The 21,525-nt window shown below is 48.5% G+C and overlaps 1 protein-coding gene across 2 annotated transcripts in view; it reads right to left on the reverse strand.

Annotated features, from left to right (window-relative positions):
* The window catches only part of FLT4 (fms related receptor tyrosine kinase 4), a 476,277-nt gene that overhangs the window by 327,356 nt on the left and 127,396 nt on the right, over nucleotides 1-21,525 (reverse strand). For both annotated transcript variants that reach the window (XM_078653565.1, XM_078653564.1), the window contains exon 2: nucleotides 2,535-2,628. In XM_078653565.1, the coding sequence (XP_078509691.1) occupies nucleotides 2,535-2,628 (94 nt within the window). The remainder of the gene's footprint in view (nucleotides 1-2,534; nucleotides 2,629-21,525) is intronic.

The following is a 21,525-nucleotide window of genomic DNA, read 5'->3' on the forward strand; positions in this document are numbered from 1 at the left end:
ATATATTATGGTATGGCATTGTATGGTATGGCCTGTTGCTGTATAGTATGTTATGGTATGGTAGGGGTAAGGTATGATATGGTATGTATGGTATGGTATGAAATGGTATGGCATGCCATAGTATGCTATCACTGTTATTGTATAGTGTAGTATGTTATGACCTTTCATTCTATAGTATGGTATGATATGGTATAGGTTGTCATTGTTTACTGTTGCATGGTATGATATGGTATGGAATTATATGGCATGTCATTTATTGTATGGCATGGTATGTAATGATATGGCACGGTACACTATGGTATGGTATGGAAAGATATGGTATGGCCTGTTATTGTATAGAATGGGTTGGTACTGTAATCTTTACAACAATGTACACATTAAGCTGCAGGATGAACCGCAATAGGAGTGGCCAAGCAAGCAAAAGAAATGTTTCAATATAATCACCGTAGAATGTTCTAGCTAACCCTTAATCAGGCAAACATAAAACAATTCAAAACGCACCTTATTTTTTGCATAAAACATTTTCATCTTGCCCAAATCATCCTATAAATCATGAAACACGTACCAGAAAAGCACTGTGTTACAAACTAAACAAGTGATTACTTAATAGAGATAGCTCAAAGCCTTTTTGAAATCATTGTTAAAAGCAACGCTAACATCCGGTGGCCTGCTGGTGTTTTTATTCTGCATCAAAGGTAGAAGTAGATAGGAGGAAAAGAAAAACGGAATGACCATGGGAAACGAGCAGTGAAAACCACAGCACGGAACAAAAGCAAAAGCAAACCAACATAAAAGAAATAAGGCTAGATGCATAAAGGTAAACTTATACTTTTGTGTACGTTTACTGTGTTTTTGGTATGACCGCGGAGACTCTGCCCATAAAAAGATAGACCTGTCCTATCTTTCTTTCAACTACCTACCGACTCCTCGGTCACCATCTCCGACGTTCTACCACAACATCACTGCACACCCTCTCTTCCTGTGACCAGTCCAGGTTACAAACTTTGTGTGGCACAATCTGCCTTAAGCCAGAATGTTCTGTATAAAGGCCATGCATAGGACACAGTACTTCCTCTGGACCATTTACACACTGTCTGAGATATGGGAAGCTTTATGGCTCTCTTTTGTTCACTCGGTCAGAATGACAGCAGAGCAACAGAAGAACCACTTGAGGACTTGCTCTTCAGGCTTAGAATGTTAAGGTGTCGGGCAATCCCTGAGGCCCTAATTAATAATCTCTGAGAGTAGGATCTACGCATGTATATGCCAAGCTTTGCAGGCTAGAGAGATTGAAAACATGGATGCAAGTGATTAAAGGGAGTACATTTGTTTGAAAGCAGTAGTACATAATAGATGTAAAGACTCCATTTAATCTAAAAAGACTTGTGAGAAAATGTTGCTGTTCCAAAAGTTGAGTGAACTGTGGATTTAAATATCCATTCGCTCAATAACATACCATACATTCTCCATGCATGTAATTTTCCTTCTATGTTATCACAAATCAATCTATAAATGAATGACTTATGAAATAACGTTGGTGGTTTCCTGAAATAGGAGGAATCTTTCATCATCCTGGTGTTTGTTGGTGTAAAACAATGTACCACATTTGAGTTTACGTGAAACTTTAGGAGTGCCGGGGTTTTTCTTTTGTTACACCCACCCGCAAGTTGTTCAGCAGCGTTTGTGTCATTTGGTGGAATATATATATTAAATGTTATGTAAAAAATGTTTTAAAAGCTACAACAGTGCATTGTAAAGGCTAGCATTGTAAAGGTATCTGTTGTAAGGAACACATAATTGTATCACAACGTAAGACTTTCGTTGTAATGCGTGATACCCTTTGATTGTTATCCCACATTGAATTAATCTTCTATTGTAAAGCACTGTAATGCCCTTTGGTCATGTTCATGCACTGTAGGATAAAAACGCTAATAAATAAATAAATCCAGCCATAACTAATTTGTGTGCAGTTACCAGTGCTTGTAAATCTATGGGCTGAGTAACCAAATAACTTTGGGTAACAAAAGGGCTCACATTTTATTTTGCTTTCAGTCAAAAAGTATTTTGTCTAAAAAACGTATCAAATGTTATCAATATTGAAATCTCTTTTTCATTAAAAGTGTATTTTTCCACAAACGTTTCTACCAAAAGATCTAATACACACAGCGCAAAGTCAATAGGCCAGTATCTAGTCCTAGAAAGATCCTGACATCTCATAAATAGCATAGGTAGATCATGCAAATAGGAAACTGGGAGATTTTCCTATTGGCCGATATTTTTGCAAGGCCATTAGGGCTGGAGCAGAGTCTTTCACATGTCAGGCTATAACCTGCACATTTGATTGAGGCTTCCCCCTGCTGTACGGGCCTTGCTGAACCCCCGGCCTGTCTTCACGTCTTCTCTGTACAGTTGGCCAATGGGTGAAAAGCCAGTTAGATGCACACTTCCCTGGTGCCTATCCAGGCTACGGATGATGCCAGTCTGCAGACCCACAGCAGCACTTCCCGCCCAGCACACCCAGCACAAACACTTACCTGCATGTAATAGACAGCGTATCCTTGGCATCAATGACCATCTCCTTGGCAGCACTGATCGTGGGTGGGGTCATGGTGTATCCGTGCGCCAGGCCTACATAAAAAGACAGAACAAAGGGAGTAATGCAGATGCTTTCCAGGTCTCTTTCCCCAACGAACAGGGCTTATTTCACATGAGCAGCAGATTTGCAAATTAAAGATGAAGTCCCCCACAAGAGATTTACGGAGACCCCCAAAATGTTGCACCTGTGTCAACATTTGGGAAGACCGCCCTGCACTCTGCGTTGCTAGGGTTATGTTTAATTTTAAGCTTAGCCCTCCCAGACACTATTTCTTGACTGTTATCACACTGGCTCTATTTTTTAATTGAGTTGCTGGGGCCCCTTTCACAAAACATCCTTACGTGTCCTGATTGGAGCGGGCGATACTTTCTGGACATCGGCCACAAGCACTAATAACTCAGACACAGCCCTGATTTAATTAAAATAACAAGGAAATGAAAAAAGAGCAAAAATATTAAAATTCTACTGGATGAGTGAGAGGCAGACAAGAGGTCAATGTGATATTTGACCCTCTCTTGTGGGAATAGATATTGTTATTTTTTCTGAATAAAGTTCCAACTCGTGTCAAATACCCCCACCACACATTTCAGAAGCCTGAGTGACCGAAGCTCAGACCTACTCACCCAGTAAGTAAACACCAGATTCTCTAAATACACACAAATTAATAAATTACTGCGCAGTTCCTAGTGGAAACCGAGCACCCGTTCTCCCATAAAAGTGGTCTGTTGTGGTGAAACTATGCAGCATGCGCAGCCTAACACACCAACAGCTTGAGACAAGAAAGTGAACATTGGAATGCCAGAGTTCAGAAGGGAAGGTGAAAAATGAGGCACGGCCTCCCTTCCGATCCGCACAGACGTGATGTAGGAACGGAGCACCGATTTGCAGTGCTATGAGATAAATAGCAGTTTGCCTACAGGCGCACTCCACTGAAAAAAGCATTTTTTGGAGCATTTGCAGTAAATTGGCACCACTTCTAGGTGACTTCTATGGACTAGTTCTAGGAAAGTGCAGGCCATGACAGGATGCAGTTGTGCACAATGGCTGGAGAAGACCCTTGTGGAGAGAGAGATGCGGTTGTTTTCGCACAGCAGACTAGACGTGGGCAGTAGCAGCTCTTGGAGCCAGCGTATGTGCTGCAGGTGCAAAGGTGGGGAGCGTGGCCTGGAATTCATCCAGGCCAGCAGGCCACCTGTGTCCAGGCAGGTGCATCCTTCTAGGAGCATTCTTGGCCAGAGGCTGCTCTGGAGACTCTGTGACCTTGCAGAGTAGAACACTGTGGGGAATGAATGAGATGCTAAAGCTATAGGCAATAACCATGTATGCACTTTGCTGCGAATATCCTGGGAAACCAAACCTACGAATTATGTTGTTATGGCATTTGATGTGGCACAGGTCTAGCCACGGGGAGGAGAGTTACACTTTACAGCTATTTCTCATTTCTCTTTAACATGAGGCACTACAAATTGAACAGTAAAGCGCACAGGGTCCTCCTGAGGCAGGATTACAGACCAGGCTAGGACGAGAAGGGCTGATAATGATTGCGGCAGTGCAAGGCAGAACAACTATCAGGGGTTTATTTATTTATTTATGTATTTATGCGATTTTATATAGCGCGAACTTTACCCGAAGGTGACAGAGCGCTTTACATAAGAACCAGTTGAGAAACATAAGGACTTAGGATTACATGCGTTACATAAAGGATACAAACAGAAAAAATTGCAAATGTACAAGATGTAAAGTCACACAAGGAGGAGATACAAAAGGATATACTCTAAGAGTCACATAGGAATGGTGAATAGTACAAAGGTCTACTGCATATACTAGTGATTAGAGTTATCTCTATATACATAGGGAAGGGATACAAATGGATATACTCTAAGAGTCACATAGGAATGGTAGAGAGCACAACGGTCTACTGCATATACTAGTGATTAGAGTTATCTCTATATACATAGGGAAGGGATATGACTGGATATACTCTAAGAGTCACATAGGAATGGTAGAGAGTACAAAGGTCTACTGCATATACTAGTGATTAGAGTTATCTCCATATACATAGGGAAGGGATATGGCTGGATATACTCTAAGAGTCACATAGGAATGGTAGATGGTACAAAGGTCTACTGCATATACTAGTGATTAGAGTTATCTCTATATACATAGGGAAGGGATATGACTGGATATACTCTAAGAGTCACATAGGAATAGTAGAGTCCAAATGTCTACTGCATATACTAGTGATTAGAGTTATCCCTATATACATATATATACAAACATAGCAGATTTCCTCAGGCAGAGTTCCATTAAGTGGGGTCGGAGGGGGGACGTAGTCACAACACCAAGGGAGGGTGGGAGGGATTTGAGGGTATGGAGAAAAGGCAAAACCGAGAGGGGAAGAAAAATTTGAGGATCCTCAAGGGGGAAAAGAAGGCAAAGGGTAAAAAGACGAGGGAATGGACAAGATGACGGGTCGGGGACCAGGGAAAAAACAGCCGAGAACAGCAGTAAAATGGCGGGCAGGACAAAGGGAAAAGTAAAGAAGTCCATGAGAGACAGTGGTCCACAATTGCAATGCCTCAGGTGTTTCCCGTACCGGGAGCTGTAATTGTGGTCATACGATTCTCCAAAGCGTCTTATAGAAGTGCCCTGTCCGGCCTGATGCCTGCTTGAAAGGGTGCTTGTAAAGGTTCAGCAACCAGCTGCTGGCAAAGTCACAAATTGAAATTTGGGGTAATCCGCAACCAGACAGTTCGGGGCAGTCGCTATCTTGTTCACCGGTGTTTGCAACCGAAAACTCCAATTTCGGGGCCAGCTACACAAGTTAGGGCAGTGATATTATGCCCATGCACCTCCAACCAAATTCCGGCGAGGGAACACGCTCTCTATTCCGGATTGTGGTGCTGCAAAGATCCCTTCTGTAGCCTGGAGAGCAGGGTCCACATCCATACGCATTCGAGGGCAATTTCGGCCGCTATGTTAAAGTCAGGCATGAAGGATGTAAAGCGCCGCAGACTCCACCGCCTCCAGGAACCCCGAGCGCGCTTCGCGGGGCTCACCTCTGTGATCCTCAAGGTTCCGGTGTGTCTGTAGCCGCGACGTTTCTCAGAGGGGTCGGGCTGTCTCTCATCACGGGCGGGCTCCGGGGTTGCATTACACATGCACATGCACATGCAGCGCATTTTCCTTCATTACGCCTGGCACACCATCAAAAAGATGTGCCAGGTGCAATGAAGGAAAATGCACCGCATTATGGGGAATGTGCAGCTCCCAGGGCAGCCAGGAACTCGTGCTGCCCTGGGGGCAGCGAATTCACGTGAAATACGGAGCAGCGGCTTTAAAGCTGCTCTGTGTTTCACTGTGCAGGCGGCAACCGCCTGCACTTTTAAAGGGGAATAGAGACCTCCTTGCAGGTCTGCAAGGGGATATCTGGGGGTCCATAAGACCCCCTTCACCACCCCCTACAGAGGGCTGCTCTCAGAGGCCTTCTTTGTCTCTGCGCCTGGGTTTGTCATATGACATGGTAATACGGCGATGGTGCAGAGGCAAAGGGATTCCCTCATTTGCATGGGGCACGTCGCCATGCAAATAAGACAATACCCCCTTGTAGATAACACTGGCGCTTTATGAATGCCAGTGCTATTGGTATTACCAAAGGGGCTGAACAAGCGTCTGCGGCCCCTTCTGTCACACCAAATAGTCACATCAGGGCCACAGGAAATCTCCCGCCCCCACATTCCCCAAACGTGCAAAATAATACACAGACATCGTATTAGTTTGGGAGAAATTTGCTGCAGGTTTATTACATACAACATATGTAATGAAGGTGGGTAAACATTACGGGCGATCCCGGGCCGGCTGCATTCTCGCCACCTGCCCGCCTGTTGAGCCGAACAGCACAGTGGCGAACCACCCAACTGCTGTACAATTAGAATAAAACTACTGACACGCCCCTTGTGGGGCGTGACTAGGCAAACCCCCGGTTGCACAGGCCCACAACCGCCCGAAGGACTACTGGGGTGCCGACACGAATTCCTGCACCTCCCATGAGGTTACAGGTTAGGCTCTGGCACTCCTATGTGCCCGCTGAAGTACATCGTTTGCACCTCTCATCTTCCGGAACACCCAGTAACTCCGCTTAACTCCAACCTGCAACGATAAATAGACACATCAACAAACCTCCACAATTCCCTCATACAGACACTCTGGGTTAGAGGCAAGAGAGGGAAAAGAGTGTCCCGACGAGCTCACGACGGCGTCCGGAGCGGCAAAGAGGCCCTCCAACGGGGTACAGGAACTTAAGTACCCATGGAGGCCCCTCCCCGCCGCCCCGGACGTGAATCACCGCCAGCCGCCTCCTCCAACCAGTGAGGAGGTGAAGCTGAACATCCTGCTGGGGGGGGCGGGACAGCCCTCCGAGACTAGTGGCCCGCCCTCTCTATGGCCACTGCGTGGCCTCGGGCAGGCGCATAGTCACATCAGGGCCACAGGAAATCTCCCGCCCCCACATTCCCCAAACGTGCAAAATAATACACAGACATCGTATTAGTTTGGGAGAAATTTGCTGCAGGTTTATTACATACAACATATGTAATGAAGGTGGGTAAACATTACGGGCGATCCCGGGCCGGCTGCATTCTCGCCACCTGCCCGCCTGTTGAGCCGAACAGCACAGTGGCGAACCACCCAACTGCTGTACAATTAGAATAAAACTACTGACACGCCCCTTGTGGGGCGTGACTAGGCAAACCCCCAGTTGCACAGGCCCACAACCGCCCGAAGGACTACTGGGGTGCCGACACGAATTCCTGCACCTCCCATGAGGTTACAGGTTAGGCTCTGGCACTCCTATGTGCCCGCTGAAGTACATCGTTTGCACCTCTCATCTTCCGGATCGCCCAGTAACTCCGCCACAGCCTGTGCGGTGGTACCCGCTGCCGCACAGGCCCCCCACCATTCCTACTCCTCATTACCTGCAACATTTGCACATCCAAGCTTCTTTAAGGTCAAGGAGGAACAGGTCTAAGCCTACTGGCGTGAGATGAACCCCATCAGCTTCAAAGTACCCCTTGACCTTGTCCTGAATCATCTCATGTTTGAAGAAACCCAGGCCCCTCCGTTGGGCGAATCTTTTCACGGCCCCCCACCACTATGCTTTTTAGGGAAACCTTCAACCCTTGCTCTGCAGAGCATATTGATGGTCCAAGGAACAAGACCAAACGACAGGTGAGCGATGGAGCCTTTCCACCTAGAAGCGACCTGATCCTGACATAAAATTACATGCCTGAAGAACCCAGGCCCCTCTGCCCCAAATCTGCAGATACCCCGGGTCATTTTAATGCTTTGCAACCATAGTGTAACCAAACCCGGTTACCTGAAGTCATACTTCCAGGTGAATCACAACGTGATGAGGAGGGGCCCCTACTACTGAAAGTGCTTCGAATCAAACAATAGGCGTTCCAGCACATACCCAGCAACTCTACCTCACCCTTTCACAACAAGCGTCAGCAGGCTATCCCCAGCCAGTTACAACTCCTGCTGTGCGTCGTTCACCGCATAACATGGAGAAAGTGTGCTTACAATGACGCTAGTGCAGCTAAACTCGAAAGAGCACAGTGGCCTAGAGGGATAAATACATATTATACTATAACCCAGGGCGATGACTCTGCATATGCCACTACAGGATTGAACAGGTATGAACCTCAGGCATACCCTGCCCTCTCGGGTTTAGTCTGGAAGCAGCTTAGGCCACGCTACCTGTAGATAGCTTGTTTGTGAGAGTGACTGAAGACCACCACCAGGGATTGCTGGGACAGGAACCAAGTGCCCCGTAAGGTCCCGACCTGCCACATGACACGCCCGCTGACACCACAAGCCCACTGAATTAGTCAGCAAATACACCAGGGAATGAATCCCTCTACAGCAATAGTGTAGACTAACCCTGGTTCAAGAGGTAATACCCCTGGAAAGAGCCCAAGCGATAAGGGGACCTCCCCTGCTGATATCCTTCCCTGATCAGGACCATAGCAGAATCAGCGCATGACACTGATGCCCACCACACACCTTCGCACAAAGCATCAGCAGACTACACCCAGTAATGTACTACATCTGCTGCAATGCTGAGTACAAAATACAACTGTAAACTGTGCCTGGTGTACGCTTGAGCAACTATCCTCAAGCACGTACAGCGGGCTATTTTACGTGCTCGGTGCAAAATAGTATAGCTTGAGTGGGGGGCTCGCATTTAGAGCCACCCTTGCTAGCATCTCTCCCTAAATTGGTAAGAAACTTGTGTGGTGGACTTACATAGATATACTGGATTGCCAAAGCAAACATCTGGTATGACATGCCCACCAGTTCGGTCTGGAGGCTTCAAAGCCCATGCTACCTCCAGGATAGCTTGTCTCAAGGTGGTCCTCAGACCCCCACGTGATAAAATTCCACTGAACCAAGGGGGGGGGGAGGCCAAAATAGAAGACCAGATTTGTCAGGCCAGCTTCTCACATCGGGAGGGGCAAAAGGGGGGAACAAGGTTACTCGGGTTCATTCATGCAGCTGTTCCACGAAAGTCAAGGGAGCCCCACCCTACTAACCATAATGGAAAGGCCGTGTGACCACCCTGCTAGGAGCCCCTCAAGCGAAGCCCCCGCCCCTAATAGAACAGAGCAAGGGGGTGAAAGATGCCAGATGGAACATTCTATATTAAGTCTACTAGGGGCCCACCACCTAGGTATACTTGACAGTCCAGGCGCAGGCTGGGCTGAGGCTGCCAAAGATGTTACATTTGCACGTGAATTGGGTGTGACACTGCCGACTGTAGACTCTGCAGTCTGCAGGGAGGCAGCAAGAGCTCTCCACTGATGGCGCCGCGGGAGGGCTGCCTGCAGATTCTCTAGCCTTGGATGAAAAGACAGACAACAGCAGAAACAGGGCAGGGCAAAATGACTGTTGTCATGTGACCGTACCAACTCGTAGTTCGGGTGAACGCAGCGCAGGACCCCGGATTCTACATATCACATGTTTAAATACGCCTCAAAAGAAAAGGCCCCTAGGGGAAGATTGCGCAAAGGTTTATTATGATCCTATTAGCTTAGGGCTAGGCCTAGCACTTGGTAGTTATCCTACCCTAGGCACAACCTAGACGGTATTCCCTACGGGCAACCTTGACAGGGCAGACCGTCAGATACCCAGAAGAGAAAGCCCCTCCCAATAGTGCGCCACAGAAGTGATCACAGCAGCAAGCTGTAACATGTATGATATTAAGGTGCAAATACAATTATCCACACCGCCATATATGAGCCACAAGATGCGGCCCGGGGATCCCCCTAGCCCACAGGACGTGTTAACCTATGGAGAGCCCGTTCAACTGTATTCGAACAGACCCAAAACATGCCAAGAGCATAACATTGACTGAAAATTAACACCTATAGGCACATTGATGCCACACTGTCATGGACTCCGTACACTGGTCTGACAGCCGCAGCATAATCTAGTTCTGAGATAATGTCAGATGGAGACCCGACATCGCTAAAATGGCCTTGCGGGTGTATGCGGGCAGGAGTCCATTCCCATACGTGTACACTGAGCGCGCCACGAAGCGCCTCTCCTGGACCGTGCAAACATACATCAGTCTGCTGTGCACCCATGACCCATGCTCGGCCTCTCACAATGTGGCAGACAGGCGCTCAATCACATGCGTGCCACGCACCACTACTCCTATATACCAGCAAATCGTGTGCGTATTGACCACACTAAGCAGTAGCGTTTGCTTGGCTGGTGTGTCGCATACATCGTAGACTGGATACTCAGTCACATATACATACTGGTCCCCCATGCATAGCTGGCTTCCCGGTTGTCTAAGAAACACAAATCTCTACAATGGGCACACAGCTGCACGTGCACATAAGTTACCTCACACCGTCCGAGCTAGCTGCATGCCTAATGCAACACACCTCTAGCTTGCTGCATACCAGATGTATTACGCCTTTTGCACAGGGGTCGCCATTCACACGTCCACATCGGCGGCCTAATGCCGTGCACACAAGCAGAAGGCCTGGTAAGCCGCACCACAACATGCAGGTACTCGAACCCGTAATATACTGCGTATATCATCCCTACACATATGCAGACACCCAGGATAAACTTGCTGCACAATGCACCACTTCTCTAGTGGGAAACATAGGCCGCGTCCAAAACGCGTTGACATACCCGTTAAGCGTGACCCTGCAACCTAAATTCAGGAACCCTCTAGCTTGTCCCTAGCTCAATGCCCTATGGGGGGCGGACTGTTCTAATGAGTTGGTTGTGAGGTCACAAGGCCCCTGACAAATATACCCCAGTTACGCCCCAGGGAATTCAATGTTATCGGTGCTGAGCCTTCAGGCCAGGAACCCCAACGATGAGTGGTCTTTTAACCTCTACTGTCCTACAAAGCTGCCCTGGCACTAGGACTGTCGACAAGCACCGGGGAACATAACGCTCACCTCGCAACGGTCCGACACCCCAGCACACCATACTTGCTGCGAGGCACCAGGATGACGAGTCAATTGCCCTGAATTTTTTTCCATTAAAATTATGTATGGCGCGAACCTACAGGAAGGGGTCACGTGCGACGGCCCCGGGGCGCGACCCCAAGACCCCCGCGCCGAATAGGCGGACCTCCCCTGGCCCAATGCTAACGCGAGGTACCTATTCAAAATCGTGTGCCAGGAATGTAGGGAATATCGGCAGGATGCAGGCCGTCCCCATGCCTTTACATATGGGCGCTACCCCCGGGAATGCTACCACTCGGGAACAGTGAGGGGTGCGGACGCTCGTGTTCCCCGGAGGGGGAAGCACTCGCTACCAAGTGTCAATGCTTTGAAAACATCCCACAGCTGCGCCGCATGGGGGGTGGGGGGGTGTGACCCTGCCCAGCGGCTAGTGGCCGTGCGTCTGACTCAAGGAGGCCTGAGACCCCAGAGGCATAAGCCCTGACCTCTGTGCTACGGCTCCAGTATGCAAGGATGGCGTGCTGCGGGGAAAGGCTGAGCTCCTACATGCAAGGATGCGATACACTACCGAGCCGCCTGGCGCTACCAGGGAGGCCAGGCCCACCGGAGGAGGCCACCAGCTGGAGCATGAGGAGCATAGGCTGTGCCCGGTCCCCGGGACCGCTGAGGCGGAGAACCAAAGCACGCCCCCTCGTGAGGATCTTGGCGCTTAACAATTAGCTGATACCCGACCCGATGGTACTCATATTATCAACCTCAGAAGGATGGAGGACTGAATGACCCGCCGCGATATGCCTGTGTCACGCGGATGATGAGTAGGCACAGGGGGGGGGGGATTACCCGGGCAACATATGTAACGCCGGGGCCGACCCGGTTCCCCAATGAACAGTGCTGGACGGTACTCAAGGTCCTATCTCCGGGGTACTAATCCTAGTCAATCGCAGATCCACAGGGACCCCCCACACCGTGGAACTAAAAAATAGTTTCCCACACATAGGATACCATGATCACCGCCTACACGGGACCCTTGGAGGCTGACCGCGGCAGGGAGGGGGGCTCGTCTCCATCTCGGCATGCCCACTCGCGAACTACCCCCTAACACAGGCAGTGGAGGGCAGACACCATAGCCAGGCTACTCCACCCTGCCATACCCACTGTAATAGCATACTGCAGACGTGCCTACGAACCAATGGGGGCGGGGCTAGCCCATATCCTTCCAAGCAGAAGGCGCTGTGCTGACATACTGCGCTGCTAGTGTTCTCGTGTTGCCTACGTGCAGGGGGTCCACGTATATAATCGTAGCAAAATAATTTGCATGAGGAAGGAAAGACGCATGGGACGCGCATCGACCCAGAAGTGCAGGGGGGGGCTGGAATGTGAAACAGCAAACGGCCGCAAAAGCGCGTGCTCCTGCCCGAGGAACATGAAATGCGCTTTAGACATCGCAATCGGTCGCTTGGCCATGCAGCATATAACAGCGCAGGGGAACCCTGCATTACTGCTGCATTACAGTAGCGGAGGCAACCTATGATTTATAGGCCTGTGGAGATAATGAAGGAACAATCTTCGACGCAGATCGAGCCGCTACACCGGAAAGCCCGCATGCCCGAACGAGAGAGCGTTGTTGCTAAACCCACACCGCGACCCGGGCCTCTGAATACTAATGTCGACGATACTATACACCGTATTTACATAAGGACAGTAGAAACAAATTAGCGCACGCAATCGGCGTACCCCTCATGCTGATATCCTACAAACCAGGTCCAACGCAGCCAGGTAGCCCTAAACACGGTCACATAGGCCCAGTTGGCCCTAAGCATGGTCATAAAGGGAACAATTTCGATATTTAGAGTGTTTGTCATTTCAAAGTGGCTGCAGGCAGTCTCGAGCAGAGGGACACCGTTTGTTAAAATTCATGGTTCCCGACAGAAAAGCCCATCCTACCCATGCATGACGAGAACTCAGTCGGGCCTAGGCCCCTTACAAAATTCAATTTGCTGACCGAAGTCGAAATGCTCGGGGGGAGGAACTTCCAAACCGCCCCGGGGGACACAAGGGGCCCTAGCGATACACGCATCCCCTAAGAATACAGTACGAACACTAGCAGGCCGGACTGAATCGGAGAAGCCGTGAAACCATGCACAAGAAGCTATCGCAGAATTTAAAACTCGTAGGGTCCTTAAGCCCACATGGCCCGGTCACCGACCCCGTATACAATTTTGCCACACATATCGATACCACCCGCCCCGCCCGATTACCACTTTCATAAGGCGACATGTAAACATGAACAGGATCAATAGCGACCAGAAATCGAAACGATATACCCCGCAAAGATGACCCTTGGTGCAAACACTAGCAACTTGTAAACAATGCTCTTAGCGCTCGCGCGGACCCATGGCGACCAGAGGACGGGGGCTGGCTGGTGTTCGGGGGGGGGGGGTAGAGGAAAAGAACTCAACAGCGGTTCTCAAGAAAAACTTATCACCCAGCCCGAGCAAGCGATAGACGACCGGCCAGTTATGGCCCATGTCGGACAAAGGGGGCACCAGAGGGTGGGGGGGGGGCAGCCTGTGCACAGGAGATCGGGACCTAAAAGAACGTCCCCCCGGCCATGCGGACTTCACCAAGCAGGCCGGAGGCGGCAAATGGCCGAACGGAAGCCCGTGTCGGGCATAGGGCCGGAAGGCGGCAACAGGCTGCGCATAAGAAGACCCCCCCGATGAGCCAAGCGTGGGGCCCTCCTCACCCGCCCCACCACCAGAAGGAAGGACAAGGAATACCGGGGAGACGGAACCCCCCCCCCTTCCACAGCGGCCCGACGCTAAGCGGACCGCCTGGCCATGACTCGCGCCTCCCAAGGGAGGGAGTAGGCGGAGGGGGGGTAAGGCCCGAAGGCCAAGCTCACCGTAGGGTATCCCGACGAAAAGAGTGTCCCGACGAGCTCACGACGGCGTCCGGAGCGGCAAAGAGGCCCTCCAACGGGGTACAGGAACTTAAGTACCCATGGAGGCCCCTCCCCGCCGCCCCGGACGTGAATCACCGCCAGCCGCCTCCTCCAACCAGTGAGGAGGTGAAGCTGAACATCCTGCTGGGGGGGGCGGGACAGCCCTCCGAGACTAGTGGCCCGCCCTCTCTATGGCCACTGCGTGGCCTCGGGCAGGCGCATTGCTCAGAGGGGCGCGCAAAGCAGGCACAAACACCCGGTGCGCCCTCAGGGCAGTTTATGTAATACGGTCCCTGTATATTTTTCATTCGGCACATATTTGCACAGTTTTTACATCGACCATTTGCAGAAATTTACAATTTCAAACACACGGACATGACTTGATTTGCTCAGAATCACGATTGTTCTGGCTGACGCCGGGATTGAACCTCGTGTGTAAATCTGTGGATCAACTTGACCCGTCGTATTAACGTCTACACCATCCAGAGTGAGAGCCACCAGTTACCACCTCCGGCTACTCTGTGCCTGTGAGGCAAACAGCACAGCTCCCCTCCTGGGAAGAGCGCCCCCTGGAGGATCCCCTGGGGTGCAGGACCCCCAGCCCCTCCTCTCCGAGGGTGTTTTCAAGTATGCATTAATGATTCTTTAATAAATACACGGACTGTGAGTTGTAGTGACAAGATATATAGCAAGGGCACCACCCAGTGTAACTGTGCGCCATGATGTGCAGTGATTCCTCATTCCTTGTCTGCCTCGACCCTCACCCTGCCACACACACTGTGGACAAGATAGGGTTAGTGTTTAGATCAGGCTGGGGGTGCCTGTGTTTTATGTGTGCTGAGGGTTCCGGGCCTTTGTGAGTCACTGAGGGAGGATCTGGACAGCATCACACAAGCCCCCCAGGAGGTGCCCCGGGAAAAAATGTAAAGGAGGCACTGTGGCCACACAAGAATTACATTAGTTCACAGAAGACTATGACTGCAAACCCGAAGCACAGGGGGCCTGACAACTTCTGTTCATCACCACCCTGAAGTCTTCGGATGCAAATCAGAAGCACGCGGCGGGCGGGGGTGATAGCTTATCATTATCATCATCACCTTGAAGTATATGGGTGCAAACCCAAAGTGTTGGGGGGGGAGGACAACTTCTTTTTTATCACCATCATCATTATGGGAGAGGTGTGGCGCAGTGGCCAGGGCGGCTGACTCCGGAGCCCAGGGGTCATGGATCGATCCCCAGCACCGGTGGCAGCTCAGCACAGCACACCATCATGTGACTCTGGGCAGTAGCTCACTTAATCTCCCCGATGGCCCCCAGTGCCTCGAGACCCTTAGGGGTGATTAGTTCACGCTTTACAAGTACCGGGTTACCCTGCAGCTTGTGCTGCATACCCAAAGCACAAGGAGGGGGCAAAAATCTCATCTTCATCACGCTGTAGCCAGTGGGTACACATCCGAAGTGTTGTGGGCCCCAACAACGTCCTCTTCATAACAACAACTCTTTCTTTCCATCTCTGATCCATGCTTACAGGAACAAGCATTGGCAAAGCCAATAGGTCTTGCCTTTCCAAGAGCTATTGGCTTTGCCAATGTGTTTTAGCAATGTTATACATTAGCATGGCTGCTGTTCAGCATGGCTAAAAGTTATTGGCGTTCAGGAGAGATGCATAGAGTGGAATGGTGAAGTGTGGAGTACAGTGTTGTAGAGTGGAGTGGCAGAGAGTCTCGGCTGTTGGAGTGGCATAGTGTGGAGTCACATAGAGTAGCAGGCACTTGAGTGGCATAGAGTAGAGTGGACTGCTGTAGAGTGCATTGTTGTAGAGTATTGTGGTGTAGAGTGCAGTGGCACTGAATTCAGTAGCACACTATGCAGCGTCATTGGATGTAGTGGCGTAGATTAGAGTGGTGCATAGTAGAGAGCAGTGGTGGAGAGTGGAGCGGCGTAGAGTTGAGTGATGCAGAAGGCATTAGAGCAGAGTAAAATTGAGAGGCATGTAGTGAAGTGGCATAGTGTGCGGAGAAGAATTGAGTGGCATAGAATGCAGTGGTGTAGAGTGGTCCAGAGTAGAGTAGCATAAAGTGGTGCAGAGTAGAGTATAGTGCCATAGAGTGCAGTGGCATAGAGTTGAGTAGTGCAGGGTAAAGTGGTGTAGAGTTCAGTGGAGGAGAGTACAGTGTTGCAGAGTAGAGTATCAGAATCCAGTGGTATGGAGTGGCGTAGTGAGCAGTGGCATAGAATACAGTGATGCAGAATAGAATGCAGTGGTATAGAGTACAGTGACATACAGTGCAGTTGTGTAAGGTGCACAGGCGTAAAGTGCAGTGGTTGAGAGTAGAGTAGCGTAGAGTGCAGTGGCATGCAGCTGAGTTGCGTGGAGTGGAGTAGAGTGGCGTAGAGTAGATTGTTTCAGAATAGAGTGCAGTGGCATAGAGTAGAGTGGTACAGATTAGAGTGCAGGTGCATTAAGTGGGGTAGAGTAAAGTGGTGTAGAGTGCAGTGGTACAGAGAAGATTAGAGTGGTGTACAGTGGATTAGCATAGAGATGAGTGTTACAGAGTAAAGTGCATTGGCATAGAGTGCAGTGGTGTAGACTGCAGTGTTGCAGAGCAGCATAGAGTACAGTGGGGTAGAGTGGAGTTATGCAGAGTCGATTGGTGTGGCCTAGACTGGAGTGGTATAGAGTGCAGTGGCAAGGAGTAGAGTGACGAATAGTGCATTGACAACGAGTAGAGTGCTACAGGGTAGAGTAGAGAGGCACAGCGTGAAGTGGCATATATTGCAGTGGAGTAGAGTGGTGCACGCAGCAGTGGCCTGGAGTGGTGTAAAGTGGAGTGGTGCAGAGCAGAGTGGAGTGGCGTAGAGCAGAGTATGCAAAGTATGGTTGCACACTGACATTATAGACAACGCATTTTAAATTAAAATGACCATTAGATCTGCAGAAACATACAGTTTTACTAATAACATCATGCAGTGCACAAACGAAAATGTGTTGAAATTGCAACACCTAGTGTAATGAATTGTTTGGATCATATTAAAGTATTTGTTTCCAGTACAATTCAGAAATACCAAGAAATGTGCTACATTTGTGTTTCTAATTCTGATATATTCTGGAATACTTACACAGTTCAATTACATGTTGTGATGTGCTAGATAAAAACAGTTTTCTACCCCCAGTACCCAGCAAGATTGTCTCATAAATCCTCTCACTTTGAAGTCAAAGAAAGAAAAGTAAAGAAGCGCCCTCAGAAGATAGCGCTTGACATTTGACCTCGATCTTTGAATGCACAGCAAATGAGAGGAGATAAGAACCAGATTTAAAAACATATTTACAGAAAGGGAGTTCATGGAAGAATACAGTAAACATGTTTTAGGCAACAGGAAGGACAAACTGAATATGCAGAGCCTAAAGCAAATAAAGTCTGAAAATATAAAGCCAGAAATGTGAGTTACAAACTACAAAGACAATAGCAATCACGGGTGGAATGCATTCCTAGTCCCCAAGATGTCTTTAGCAAACCATACAGCTTTGCTGTCTGGTATGCTGCAACCCAAAAAGACCAAAAAGAGTTATGCTTCAGAAACCATGTTTCCTTCAAAAGTACAAATGCGGACAACCCTCAGCACCATTTGCAGGGCTTGAGCTAGGCATGAGCAGTGTAGGCAGCTGCCTGTGGCCCAGCACTTAGCCCACCAACATGGGGTTCTGCACTAGTTCGATGCAGCCAGACCACACGGTACACCGGTCCCCTTGTGTGGATGCAATTGAGAGAAAGGTGTCTCATTGGCAACTGGGCCCAAATAAGGAGACCCTCTCTCCTGGGCCTCACAGCCATGGCGTAGAGTGAGGAGGCCTAGCAGATGGGGACCAGTCGGTTACAGTTGCCAAGAGATACATACTGCAGGTTTGTGCAGCAATCCGGCCTCCTGCCCCACTGCCCATACAGAGGCATCGCAGTACGCCCATTGTCCTGCAGTTTTAACCCTCTCAGATGGTAAGTACCTCTCACTCCTCCAGCCCTTTATGAGCTGTAAATGATGTGCATGCAGGTGCCAGAGTGGGAGGGGCTACAGCCCAGGAGAGGTCTTGAAAAAGCAGCTTCATGAGCATGGTCATCTATTGAGTTGCAAACAGCCCTAAATATGTAATGCTGTGTGCAAACTAGAGAGGCCTCGCAGATTTCCTTTCTGACTGGGGCTCCAAAAATCCTAGAACGTGCCCCGACCATTTGTGCTTGTGAATCCAGATATGCTCAAGCAACGACATGCTACAGAAATGCGAAATTGACTGTGAAATCTCCACTACAGCCGATATTTACTACTGGATGTGCAGTTGTGCACAACATCCAGACTATTTTTTGTGCTCAAATATGTGCATTGGTTTTATACACAAAAAAATAAACAAACCGATTACAAAAATACTATCAAGCAGTTGAAAAGACAACCCGAGGGTGTCTAATAACACTCTTTTCAGAAGAAACAAAACTGCAGAAGGTAAATACCGTGGTTCATACGACATCTACACTCTTGTGCACACTGGACACAAGGGTAAATCCTGACCCCTCTGTGCTGTGTTGCCTCACTGTACAGTTGTACTCACGCAGAGCATGAATGCAATTACACTGGATTTATTTTACACATTTAAAAGATGTTATCAAGGATTTTTGTTCTGCTGTGAAATCCGCATAATGATGTTTGGCTTCCATGGCCCTGACCTGGAGGCCTACTGAACCAGCAGGCCACATTCTGCCAACATGTGGTAACGGATGGGCAGTGCCTTTGTAAAAATTGAGCATGTCCGGCTCTTGCACAGGACAAGCTGCAGACTTGAGCATGGAAGCTGACGCGGAGAATTGTGCCCATGCGTTACTACACAAACGTTTGCGACTCAGGTGTAAAATGAATGTTCCAGTTTTCGAGAATTCTTAGAAAAATGCCATGGGATTGGTATATGCAAAAGTCTAGAGAACAACTGTATGTATGCGGTTCAGTTGTCGAGAAGGCAAAACTATACACAATGGGCAAAGTCACAAAGAGAGGGATTAGGCGTTTGATAGTTACACAAATGTCAGACGTATGCCTACATTAACTATGTACTGAATATTGTACATTTGAACACACATATTTACATACACTGCAATCTTTCAACTTATTTTCCTAAGCAGGCATACTTCATGGCATGCATACATTATACAGTCATACAGTTATCAACTTTTTGCAATTTAGGATAATCTTTTCTTGCCCCATTGCCTTTCCTAGACATACTGTGTAAACAGTAGAATTGTTGGTGCACTTCCTGCACCACTTATCACCTGCAAGTAAGTGTGCACACAAGCGTGGGAGATGTATTGTAATAACACAGATATCCCGTAGCCAGGCTCTCACACACTTAATTACATCAAAGAAATGCATGTAAAGGAAAAGTCCACAAGGAAATGACTGAGGCCACACCAGTTTCTTTGGAGAAAGTTATGTTGCAGGTTTATTTGGCACAATAATGGGTTACTTATGGGTGATCCAATGGCAGCCAGTGATTATGTGACCTAAGCTTGCTGCCAGCCTGAGTAGCCAATGAGAACCAGGAATACACAACATCTGATGCAGAATCTGTGGAGCTGCCCCCCTTATCTGGACCCCATAGTCCATGAAAAATACTCATGCACAGAGGCTGAGCGGTACAAGGCAAGCCTCCAGTTGCTCAGGCTTACAACTGCCCTTGGGAATAATGGGGCGCTGCTGCTTTCATCCCGGGGTCCTGCCATAAGGACTGCCTAGGTATTGGCATGAAGCCCCTATGGGCTCTTTCTTATGGTTCCTTTTTGCATCAAAATCCTGTGGATTGCCCTGTAACTCCACCAAGCCTCCGGTGTGACAACCGCCAGCTGGAGGCCCCCACCATTACCTGTAAACTTATGTAACCTGAATTTATTCTTGCTGCATTTGTAGAGCTCCCTTGCAACGCCATAGCCTCACTAGCATGGCACTGCTGTGTCCAGTGAGTATAACTCATGGTGACTTGGTGAACACTGTTTAACATTACTAAGGCTGGTATCTGGCTGTACCTTCAGAACCAGTTCTCTACCTCATAGTCTTGTCCAACACAATTCTGAGTGTGACTCCAGCTCACAAGTGCAGAAAAAGAGACGCTCTGCCAGAGATGGGCGTGCTAGGAAAAACAAAGCTGCTGCCTGCCTTCTGAAAGGCCTACCTTGCGGCCTAGGAGGTCTATCACCCTGCATGATGTGATCACAGGATAGGACATCTTGATAGAAAACAACACCAGCACTGAAATGCGTTAGTGTGACGCCTGATGCGTGCTACTTGGCAGGGCTGAAACACTCCACCTCCCACTCACCCAATCTGCCCATGGGGGATCAAGCAGGTAAGAGGGGTGTGCAGACTGGCAGGGGGATGTTGTCCTAAGGTGCTTCCTACCAAATTGCATCCCTACTTGCGACGAGGGTAGCATCAAATGTCATCAAATGCCCACAAAATGACAACCGTGAGAAGGCTCACTTGATTTGCATTGCATTTTACCAACTCATTTGACACTTCCCTGGGATGCCCCAATGCTAAACCAATCCATGAATGCATAATATATGCATGAGTTGTGTGAATTACACAAGTGTAGACTCAGTTTACATGCCCACATTACTTGTAATTTCCACTTTCTGATTGGCGCATAGTGATTGTACATTTGCATACATTATATAACTTAGGAACGTTTTGTGAGTATTCTGTTGGAAAGGGCTGAACTAATACCCCCAGAAACTGTCTGCCTGAAACAACGTCCCAGAAAAGGGCACAAGCATGCTGATGTCTAAGCTGAATTCATAGAAAAACTCACAATGCTATGGAGAGAGAAAATAGAACAATGACCCACTTCTTGCTACTTTGCATATTAATGGCAAAGTTATAGGTATGTCAAAGTGTAACTTTGTTTAAAAAAGTACATATACACTTATTTTTAAGTATATACTCAAGTGATAAGGTTATTACTGTTATTGTTTTTCATACTTCTAAAGCTTTGTAAAGCTTCCCATTTAAGCACCTTAAAATACATGAATATAATCTTTATGCCATCACATTTTTTTAATGACTTCAAACTGTTCCTACTACCACTCTGGACCAAGATTGTTAATGCCTCTTTATGTCAAGGCACTATTCGTTATTGCTTTAAAGTCCTGTCAAGTAACTCCTATTCTTAAGAAACCCATGGCAGGTCATACAGACCTGAATAACTTCCGCCCTATCACCAGCATTCCGACCGTGGCTAAGCTATTAGAGAAATGTGTTCACATTCGACTAGTCAACCACATAGAGCAATTCCAGTTGTTAGACCAATTCTAATCTGGCTCCCGCCAAGGCCACAGCACTGAATTAGCTCCAATGCACATAGTAGATGAAGCGCTAAAAATGCTGGATCAAATTAATCCTGCCTAGTAATTCTCCTTGACCTATTGTCATCTTTTGACCCAGTTAAACATGACAGCCTC

This window comes from Lissotriton helveticus, chromosome 7 (genome assembly GCF_964261635.1).
Source record: "Lissotriton helveticus chromosome 7, aLisHel1.1, whole genome shotgun sequence".
NCBI classification, from domain to species: domain Eukaryota; kingdom Metazoa; phylum Chordata; class Amphibia; order Caudata; family Salamandridae; genus Lissotriton; species Lissotriton helveticus.